Source organism: Haliotis rufescens, unplaced genomic scaffold, assembly GCF_023055435.1.
Source record: "Haliotis rufescens isolate VD_foot unplaced genomic scaffold, xgHalRufe1.0.p SCAF_18, whole genome shotgun sequence".
NCBI classification, from domain to species: domain Eukaryota; kingdom Metazoa; phylum Mollusca; class Gastropoda; order Lepetellida; family Haliotidae; genus Haliotis; species Haliotis rufescens.
In genome coordinates this window covers 6,937,134-6,948,352 of record NW_025963868.1, presented here as the reverse complement: position 1 = coordinate 6,948,352, position 11,219 = coordinate 6,937,134, and the positions used below count along the sequence as shown (strand labels likewise).

At 41.8% G+C, this 11,219-nt stretch overlaps 1 protein-coding gene across 1 annotated transcript; it reads left to right on the top strand.

Annotated features, from left to right (window-relative positions):
- On the top strand, positions 1–5,890 carry LOC124149677 (apolipoprotein(a)-like). Its single transcript, XM_046521406.2, has 4 exons — positions 1–165; positions 1,125–1,181; positions 3,454–3,651; positions 5,549–5,890. The coding sequence occupies exons 1-4, from the start codon at positions 48–50 to the stop codon at positions 5,821–5,823; spliced, it is 648 nt and encodes a 215-aa protein (XP_046377362.2). The 5' UTR covers positions 1–47; the 3' UTR covers positions 5,824–5,890.
- The last annotated feature ends 5,329 nt before the right edge of the window (positions 5,891–11,219 follow it).

Genomic DNA, 11,219 nt, shown 5'->3' with positions numbered 1-11,219 from the left:
AAGTATGAGACCAACGACCGACTAACTTAACAACAGAATAAAACAACATGGACGTGGGCTGTGTTCCTCTCGGGTTGTTGCTGGCGGGGGTTTCTGCAACTTGTGTCATCGCTAGCCAGATCTACGTGGATGATTTTGATACTGACGAAAGCAATAAGGCTGCAGGTTAGTGAGATAACAACTACAACAACAACAACAACAACAACAACAATAATAATCACGTAAATATGAAATGTAGATTATGTAAAGAATTTGATGAGACTGTCCAACACATTATCATTGGATGCGTTGGCACATACACAGTATCTTAAGCGACATGATGGCGTGGCTCGATCATTTTACTACCGTCTTCGCCATGCTTGTGGTTTTCACACAGAGGTTCATCCATGGTACGACACGGACTATGTGGAGGGCGTCATGGAAAATGATAAATAAAAAATTCTGTGGAATAGGCCCGTATAGCCTAGGACGTATCCAGGTCAAGAGACCTGGTCTTGTCCTTTTTGATAAATCCAATGAAAGCATTTATATTATTGAATTTTGACACCAAAGTGATTGACAGGATTGAGGAAAAACATGGCAAATATTCGGACCTCGCTTTCGAAATGTCACACTTGCATCCCAAGTACCAAGTTGTCCGACTCCCCATTGTTCTCGGTGCCTTAGGTTTGGTCCCTCCGAATCTGTTGACTGACATTGGGAGAGTACCCGGGTTTGCTACCAGGAATACAGACCTTCTGATAATCTGGGTAATGCAGAAGGCTGCAGTGTTGGGGAGTTTTCACATTCTCCGAAAAGTTCTGGGTGGGTTTTACTGGGCAGCGCTTCCTGGGAGAAGTGCCATTCGCTGTCTGGGCTGCGTGTAGAGGGGGCAAGGGCCCTGAGCTGATGATGAGCCTAACCAGCCTGACTGTGCCAGGATCACCCAAACCCTCTTTACTGAACTCGAACTCGGTAATAGCTATCTTATGACAATTATCTGCTTAACGTAATATGAGATGCCTACAAGAAGCCATCTTGCAGCCAGTATTAACGCAAAGACGTATGTTTTTAAGGTGAAAATGAGCGTCGAGACATATAATAAAGATTAGGTTTTGGCTCTACTTTTCGTGTTGTGTTAACAGGGGCAGATCGATTGAACGATATTGACATTCGCGTGGCTGTACTGGAAAGAAAGCTTGGTAAGATATAATCTGTTTTCAATATATGAGCAGTTGTTTGTTTGTATTGTTTGTTTGTTGTTTGGTTTAACGCCGCACGCAGCAATATCCCAGCTGTATGACGGCGGTCTGTAAATAGTCAAGTCTGTACCAGACAATCCAGTGATTGACATCTTGCGCCTCGATCCACGCAATTGGGATCGATGACATGCATCAACCAAGTCAGCGAGCCTGACAACCCGATCCCGTTAGTCGCCTTTTTCGACAAGCATAGTCACCTTGTACGGCAAGCATGGGTTGCTGAAGACCTTCATCTCTGTAGCCTAGTGAGTGTACCACCAGGCTGCAGCCGCGCTGATAAATCACACTGGTTCAAAGAGTCCCCTACGCCAGCAACAGATATTTAACGCCCGTTTCCTAATGTTCATGTAAAGTATGTTTGAAACATAAAAGTGTTGATAAATGTTGTTTTAAGTTTCTGTTTTCGTTTTATAAGTTAGAAAAAACTTTCCAACGTTACTTTTTGAGATTTAAAACCCTCAAACGCGGGATAAAACCTCGATGCTGACGCCCCTCGGTCTTATCCCTTGGTGAGTGAGTGAGTGAGTTAGGTTTAACACCGCCTTTAACAGTATTCCAGTTATATCACGCTGGTCAGCTTAATGTGGGTGGAAAGGTCGAAGTGATGCAGGTCTCAGACGTTTACCACTTCGGTGAAACCCACGAGCACGGGTATGGTGCTGACAAACCTAGAAACATAATCGGGGCGAACCGGGATTCGAACCCACAATCAAAGGTTTCTGGTGTGTCTTATGCCTTGGATTCGAGTTATGTCCTGCACTTAAAGTGTGGTGAATCAATGTTGTACAAGCATGGATGTTTCCCGACCTCTTGTATCAACATTGTGCCATCAGGGTGGGTGAGAGTGAGTATGGTTTTACGCCGCTTTTAGCAATATTCCAGCCACATGACGGCGGGGACACCAGAAATGGGCTTCACACATTGTGCCCATGTCGGGAATCGAACCCGGGTCTTCGGCGTGACGAACGAACGCTTTAACCACTAGGCTACCCGACCGCCATCAGGGTGTGACTTCTACATTATTTTGTCCCACATTCACCCACTCGTGAACATAAAAACCATATCTCCGCGAAAATATTTGGCTCTTCTTTTAAAATATGAAGCTGCCAGATGTACTCAGAAAGGCAAGGGGTTGGTGGTCGAAATAAATTAAAATGTTTTTCGGGCCAGGGAACATAAAATATGAATGAATATTATGATTGTGTGGTCAGGCTCGTTGACTTGGTTCATGCCTGCCATTGTATCCCAATAGCCTAAATCGATGCTCATGTTGTCAATCACTAAATTTACCCTGGTTCGATTCCCGACATGGGTACAATGCGTGAAACCGTTTTGTGGTGTCCCCCGCCGTGATATTGCTGAAAAATTGCTAAAAGTGGCGTAAAACCTCACTCACTCACTGCATTGCCTGATCCAGACTCGATTATTTACAGACCGCCGTCGTATAGCAGGACTATTACTGAATGATATGACCCTAAGGCACATATCATTTTATGAACCCAGATGTGTCCTTGGGTCATATCAAGTCACGTAGAACAGGGTATTGTTTCCGTCATCCGGACGGCAATGCTGACGTCATTCGAATCTTATTGTGACGAGAGGTCGGAATGACGTCACACTATAAACAACGTCATGGCTGAAGAATGTTGACGTCATTCGACAATTGTGGTTCCGCTGCTGTTGCGACTTGTTGTCCTTATAGGCAACCGCTAAAATTCGTCTCTGTATGTAGACATCTTCTTCAGTAATAGACAGAACATTATATTCGTCTTCATGTCATACTATGTTTACGACTCTCGTGCCTACATTGCGGGATTTCCGTCGGACTCGCTCGGGAAATACCGGAATTTAGACACTCGTGTCATAAACAGTATGACATGAAGACATACAATATCCTCTATAGCTCTTCAGCAACCCATGCTTGCCGTAAAAGGCGACTATGCTTGTCGTAAAAGGCGACTAACGAGATCGGGTGGTCAGGCTCGCTGACTTGGTTGATACATGTCATCGTATCCCATTTGCATGGAAGGATGCTCATGATATCAATCACTTGATTGTCTGGTCGTGACTTGATTCTTTACAGACTGCCGTCATATAGCTGGGATATTGCTGAGTGCGGCGTAAAACAACAAACAAACCAACCAACTATTCAAGGCAAAGGGGAAATACACAGCATTGTAAGAAGATATTTTTGTATGATTGTTTTTATCAGCGACGTTGCAGACTGAATGTGGCCAACCTCCTGCCAAAGACGGAGCAGTGGTTGTGCATACATCCACACAATTCAACGGCGTGGCCAAGTACACATGCAGAGAAGGAACCACGCCCACAGGTCCAGATCTAGAGATTGTTGTTTCACTGTGTACGAAGTCAGGCCTTTGGACACCGTTGGACCTGAAATGTTGTAACGGTAAGTCCTATACAGACTGCCGAAGCTAAGTTTGCGCTGTACAGTTAAACAACCCACCCTACAGCCCAGACTAGGCCCCAGTGACTAGTTCCTGTTCCAGCAAATGAAATCTGTCCTTCGTGGAAGACGCTTCCAGGATGACGAGGACATAAAGGCTGCCACAGAGGCGTGGTTAGAGGGCCAATCTGCGGATTTCTATAAAAGTGGTATTAAAAGCTTGAAGGACATATGTAATAAGTGTATTGAGGTGAATGAAGATTATATTGAAAAATAAAAATGCAAAAGATCTTCTGCGACTTGGTCTTATATTGAAGTTGTCTCTGTCTCTGTCTATTGTCTCTGTAGCTTCATATGGATAAAGAACTGGAATGGCATTAGCTAGATCATCCCGGTATTTGAAATGAAGAATATTGGAATGATAGGCACAAGAATTCTTTAAGCGGTGTCGGGTGGCAAGTCAGCCCAAATTCGATTCCCCGCATTGGTATTCATATCGGAATCCTTTGAACCAGTTCATGGCTGTGGTATTAAAAGAAGCGGCGAAAAACTTAATTACAAACTCCTTCACTTACACAGACACGAATGACAAACTCCTTCACTTACACGGACACGAATGACAAACTCCTTCACTTACACGGACACGAATGACAAATTCCTTCACTTACGCGGACACGAATGACAAACTCCTTCACTTACATGGACACGAATGACAAATTCCTTCACTTACATGGACACGAATGACAAACTCCTTCACTTACACAGACATGAATGACAAACTCCTTCACTTACACGGACACAATTGACAAATTCCTTCACTTACATGGACACGAATGACAAACTCCTTCACTTACATGGACACGAATGACAAACTCCTTCACTTACACGGACACGAATGACAAACTCCTTCACTTACACAGACACGAATGACAAACTCCTTCACTTACATGGACACGAATGACAAATTCCTTCACTTACATGGACACGAATGACAAACTCCTTCACTTACACAGACATGAATGACAAACTCCTTCACTTACATGGACATGAACAAATTCCTTCACTTACATGGACACGAATGACAAACTCCTTCACTTACACAGACACGAATGACAAACTCCTTCACTTACACAGACATGAATGACAAACTCCTTCACTTACACAGACATGAATGACAAACTCCTTTACTTACACAGACACGAATGACAAACTCCTTCACTTACATGGACACGAATGACAAACTCCTTCACTTACACAGACACGAATGACAAACTCCTTCACTTACACAGACATGAATGACAAACTCCTTCACTTACACAGACACGAATGACAAACTCCTTCACTTACACAGACATGAATGACAAACTCCTTCACTTACACAGACACGAATGACAAACTCCTTCACTTACACAGACATGAATGACAAACTCCTTCACTTACATGGACACGAATGACAAACTCCTTCACTTACACGGACACGAATGACGCTGCAATTCGTGGTTAGTGAATCTAACCTGACGTTAGTCATGCATGAACTTAGCTGACTGTCTTTTTTTATCAGTACCATAATATTAACCACAACGACATTTATAATGTGCGAAAAGCGTCAAATCCACGCCCATAAGCGGGCTTAGAGCGCCACATTTCTGGGTGTGTAAGTTTCCTGGTTAATATGTACGACCTTCCACATTGAGCTCGCTAACACATTTAGGGCAGTTGGAAAGCCTTAAAGTGATAACGTTTGCTCGAAACTAAGACCCGGGTTCGATTTCCAATAGGGGCAAAATGTTTACTACTATTCCCCGCAGTGATGCTCCTTAAATCTTACACCATCCAAACATAATATTATCACAAATTCAAATTGTCGTAATCATATTGTCGTTGTTGTTTTGTGTTGCAGTGTCCAACACTGAAACAAAATGGCACAGTAGAGGGGTGTACCTTGGCACCGTAGCTACGAGCGTGACCGGCAAGACGTGTCAGAGATGGAAGGCCCAGGTGCCGCACGAACACCGCTTCAAGGGGCCCATCTTGAAGAGCCCTAGCGGCTTTGCTTCGGAGACTCTGGACGAGGCTGTCAACTACTGCCGTGACCCCAGCGACGCCGGATTTATGTGGTGCTACACAATGGATCCACGGTCACGCTGGGAAAAATGTGATGTCCCCAAATGTTGACAGTTTTGTTTCATGTTACGCCTGATACGCATGTGGCTGTTGGAAACAACATAAGCGTATGCAAAAAACATTCCAAGTTACGATAAAAGAGTTTTGCTTCATTGTGTTTGTTTGTTTGTTTGTTTGTTTGTTTCTTGTTTAACGCCGCACTCGCCAATATTCTAGCTTTGTGACCAGACAATCCAGGATTTCGGACACGATGTCATGTATCAACCAAGTCAGCGAGCCTGACCACCCGATCCCGTTAGTCGCCTCTTACGACAAGCTTTGTCGCCTTTCACAGCAAGCATTCTTGTTTTCGATTTTTAAACATTGGACACGAAACGAATTTGAAACACGAAGTTCTTAATTTCGTCTTTTTAGGAAAACCTCTCAATATGTTTGAGGTCCTGTCAGGAAGATTTTCGAATTTGTACTGGATTCGAAAAAATTCGTACAAAGAGAGATATATTGCTGGGTCCAGCAAATGCACCGCCAAATCCTTGTCTCAACAATAAGTCATTATCCTTAATACTTTCAAGGAGACACTGTCTTTATATTCACAGACAGTATTTGAGACAAGAGTACATATAATACCATCTGGATTCTGAAAAACTTAAATGATTTGGTTAACTTTTTACAATCTTAGAAAAGAATCAGGTTCCATTCTGTCAAAACATTTTTCTACTTTGTACACCACTATCCTACATAATAAACTTGGACCTTCGTTACAAAACGTTTTGACCATAGATATAGTTACATATCTGTCTTTAGAGGTTCCGGTCAATTTCTCAACAATGAAAGCAAATTTACAACGAATGTATTAAGACCTACAGGTACGTACATACGCACTTTATACATCCGCGTTTACCTCCTTGACCATTAACCTCCAATTCAGTTCAGTTCAATGGTAATTGTTAGCGAACAATACATCAATTAACACCACCTCTCCACTCAATCCCCAGGGTAAATACTGTTGTACTATGCTCATGTGGAGAGCTAAAACCCCACATCTTCCTCATATACACAGGCACCGACTTGACCTGAAGTATCTGGCTCACGTAACGCACAGTGTAACCAATGGTTTGTGTGTAGCCAAAGATAAACCGTTAAGAAACATCTGGGATTTAGGAACCGAAAGAACCCGAGTAAACATCATCATTGAGAACTGATAGCATTAATGTAGTGCCGAGCATGGTATAGTTTAATGAACATTATGTACAACCTTATTGTGGCGACACTATTGACATGTGTGTCCCTCCTACAACCCTCTCGTACAGGTCACGGGGGGTGGCCTATTGTACATTACTGGGAGATCTGCAAACCTGATCTCAATGTTGACAACATATCTTACCTATATTTCAGGTACATTCGGACTGTGCGGCTTTGTTCCAAATAGGATAAGGATAAGTTTTATTCCATACTGAAAGGCCTCAGGCCCATTGTACAATTCTGTTTTCGGGAGTGGTGACGATATGTTTATCAGGTCGTATTCTAGTTAACATAGCATGATAAATGAACATTGATAGATTTTTAAGAGTTTCTTTATCAGCTGTTGACATGATCGATATACATTTTTGTTGAGTGGGGTGTACATAAAAGGCAGATCAATATATTTACTTCTTAGGTGGTCATATTTTGGACAAACTAACAGAAAATGAAACTCATCTTTAATCACATTTAAGCCAAATTGCTCACAGATTCTCAATTCTCTGGCTCTGTTTCTATGTCTGCGTACTTCGATCCTAAGTCTATGAGAGCTGCATCAAATTGTGCCAAACTTATTCAAAACCTTTTAAAATTGATATCAAACAAATAGTATTCTTGGGAAATAGTTGACTTAAGAAGCTTGTAAGAATCTATCAATAGACATCTTAAGAATCTTGAACCAATACTTGAGAATTCTAACAAGTTGAAATATGTAAAGTGGTACACGTCCACATTCAGCATATACCATAACACTCGGTGTACAGGTTTTTACTACAAGGAATCGTTTACAAGCATACAGATGGACCAGTGCAAAAGTTCTGTATTCAGCTTGCCCCCAGACCTCTGCTCCATATAAAAGAATTGATATAAGTTTTGTATCAAATATTTTGAAATAGGTTTGATATGAAAGATTTTTTTTTAAACTATGTAAGATTCCCATTTGTTTCTTTTTTGCCTGCATTGCTGCATTGCTGGTGTGGTAATTCAACGATAATCTGCCTGTGAATGAGTGAGTGAGTAACTAGGAAATTTAACGTGCGCTTTCCGACTAATAGCGTATTTCGCACACGGGGAAGCACTTTATACTATTGGGGGAAAAAAAAGCGTAATGAATAAATAAAGAAGTGCGACCCCCAAAAATGTAACTTTTACAGGACTAATCTAATAAAACTGCGGGGGGAGGGGGTTTGCCTGTGAAGGTTACCCCCAGATATTTATAAGAAGTGACAATTTGTAACGGTTGTGAGTTGAAGACCCATTTTTCCCTACTTTATAGTATATTTCCCTCTTTAAAAACTAACACTTTCGTTTTCTCAGTGTTCACTTGGAGTTTACAATTAGAACAGTACAGCTCCAGTTGATCCATCAATTTCTGTAAACCTTTTATCGTACTAGAGAACAGAACTATAACATCCGAAATTTTATCGAATGAATCTCTTCTCCCATCCGTGACATTGATTGAAGCGTGGGTAACCTGTTTGGGTGCTGACACAATTTTACCACCTTTATAAAAATAATGTTAAGATGTGATATAACGCTCAGTACGATACGGATCGGTTATCAAATACAATGTACAGTAAAACCCCGTTACTGCAGACAATGAAAGCGAAACTGTTTTGAAAACAACCTCTGTGTTTACAAAAGACCGGATTAACGAATCTAAAATCGTGTCGATGTCCTTTTACTAATATATAACACGTCCCAACCCCAACAGTGTCCTAACTAACAGGGTTGCTGAAATATTAATTAGCTACTTAACCTGTGACGATCCGGTTCAGAATAGGTCTGCAGCAACCCATGCTTGTCGTAAGAGGCGACTATGCTTGTCGTAAGAGGCCACTAACGGGATCGGGTGGTCAGGTTCGCTGACTTGGTCGATGCATGTCATCGTTTCCAAACCGTGTGGGTCTATGCTCATGGTATCAATCACTGGATTGTCTGGTCCAGACTCGATTATTTACAGACCTCAGTGAAAAAGGCTGAAATATTACTGAGTGCGGCGTTAAACAACCAACGAACAAACACAACTCAGTATTGACTAACCATGTGTGTGTCTGTGTGTGTGTGTCTGTGTTGTGTCTGTGTGTTTGTGTCTGTGTATACACACCATATATAGGGAGTTGCGTCCCTTGAGCACACCAGAAACCTACGATCCTGGTTTCGAATCCGGGTCGCCGCTATAATGTTTCCAGTTTTGTCAGCACCATACCCGTTCTCGTGGGTTTCACCACAGTGATAAAAATCTAAGACCTGCATAACTTCGGGCTTTCTCCCACATTGAACTGACACACAGTGATATGACTGGAATACGGTTCAAACCGGCGTTAAACCCAACTCTCTCACTCTGCGTGGCCACATTATTAGAAACAGTGGTCAACAACCTCCCGTGCACACAGCTTTTTACATAAAACAGACAAGCAGGGTAATGCAGCTAAGAATGTGTGACGTACGTGTGTATTAATGAAAGCGGTTTTCTGACAATAGGGACATGTCAATGTGCATACCACTCCCGCCCTGCAGGTGACAATACCACCTTACCTGGCATAGCAGAGTCCGCTACAAGAACGGCATTCATATAAGCATTATCAGTACTTTGCGGTACAATTCAGCCGAGATTATGTGATAATCCAATAATCCTGGATTATGTCAGTACTAATTTAGTTTATTAGGGATCATCGTTTTAATGATTATTAGTTTAAATCATTATTCCTTGTTTATGTAAATACTGAAAACAAGTGACCCTATTACAGATTGGCGTCCTCACCGTCGGCTTTTTTCGACTTGCCGATTATGAGGATAAGTTCAGGAAGCAGGCTTCGAACAAGACCAGGATCACTGCAGCTTTGTGTGTAATACTACATAATTGTTTATGGGTATGCATTAAGATATGTAATGCGGTCCTACTAAATGGCATTTGAATGCATTTTATGCATGGGCGAATAATAATGTCAATCATTAATAATATTGTTTGTAATATAAGTTTGTTGACATATAATTTATACAATGGCACAAACAATGATTGTTTTTGTTACCATGAACATATGGAGGTCAAAATTTTGTATATACGCCATGTATTCACTCATGCGCAATAGGCTTTATATAGCAAACATTGACTTATCAAACAATCTACCTGGTTCGAGGTCGAAATGCAATAACTTTCTCTGACAGGTCAATGTGTTTAAAAAGTTTCAAGTTACAATTATTGACTCTATGTGGCATACATACATCACCAGCACATTCCCTTAACGTAGCAAGATAAGTCTATCCGACGTGAATGTTATTCATTGATAGAAGTACGTTGCCTAGTTCATAGCAACTTTCGAGTAAATTACTGAATACAATATATGTTAGTTACATTATGAGAAGATTAAGTATCAGAGTTGAAAGACTGACTTATGGGTTTAACATTCGTTATTCGTTCCATGCGGGTTCTGGCATTGGTTCAAGTGTACCGAAACATCGCTTTGAGAGAACAAAGGAGTTCAATCCATTACTTGGCCCCTGAATTTCCGGGGTAGAATAGGTCTTTAGTAACCCATGCTAGTCTCCCCCGTGATGATCCGGGGTAGAATAGGTCTTCAGTAACCCATGCTTGCCGTAAGAGGCGACTAACGGGATCGGGTGGTCAGGCTCGCTGACTTGGTTGTTGCATGTCATCGTATCCCAATTGCGTGGATCGATGCTCATGATGTCAATCACTGGATTGTCTGGTCAAGACTAGATTATTTGCAGATCGCCGTCATATAGCTGGAATATTGCTGAGCGCGGCGTTAAACAACAAACAAACAAACAACTATCCATTACTTAAGCCTCCTTCATCTGACTAATTACTAGAACATATTTGTCAAAGTTAAAGTGGTATCTACCTGCACCAGCATTTCGACGGTTCATGTGCACTGTCCATGAATATATAACACATCAAGTTCACCGGCTCTGTTGCTTCAGTTTGTGTGTACTCGAAAATGTATAATCCAGTTTTGTTTACCAAACTATACATAGATTAATGACATTCTTAGCTGGTTGGATTAACCGATTACACGCCATATCTCTAAATCGGATCAGAACAGGCTCGGCGGACAATCCGTCACCCGCCATCGGCATCTGGACAGAAAATCAATGATTCCAGCAGTGACGTCAGCACGAGATCGGAAGGTCACGTGACGTGTGGCTATATATATGAGTGTGAGGCGATGGACCTCTTCAAAGAG

Coding starts and splice junctions, on each gene's coding strand:
- LOC124149677 (XM_046521406.2), top strand. CDS start 48: ATGGACGTGGGCTGTGTTCCTCTCGGGTTGTTGCTGGCGGGGGTTTCT. Junction 1,182..3,453: donor TGTACTGGAAAGAAAGCTTG/GTAAGATATAAT, acceptor TGTTTTTATCAG/CGACGTTGCAGACTGAATGT. Junction 3,652..5,548: donor GGACCTGAAATGTTGTAACG/GTAAGTCCTATA, acceptor TTTGTGTTGCAG/TGTCCAACACTGAAACAAAA.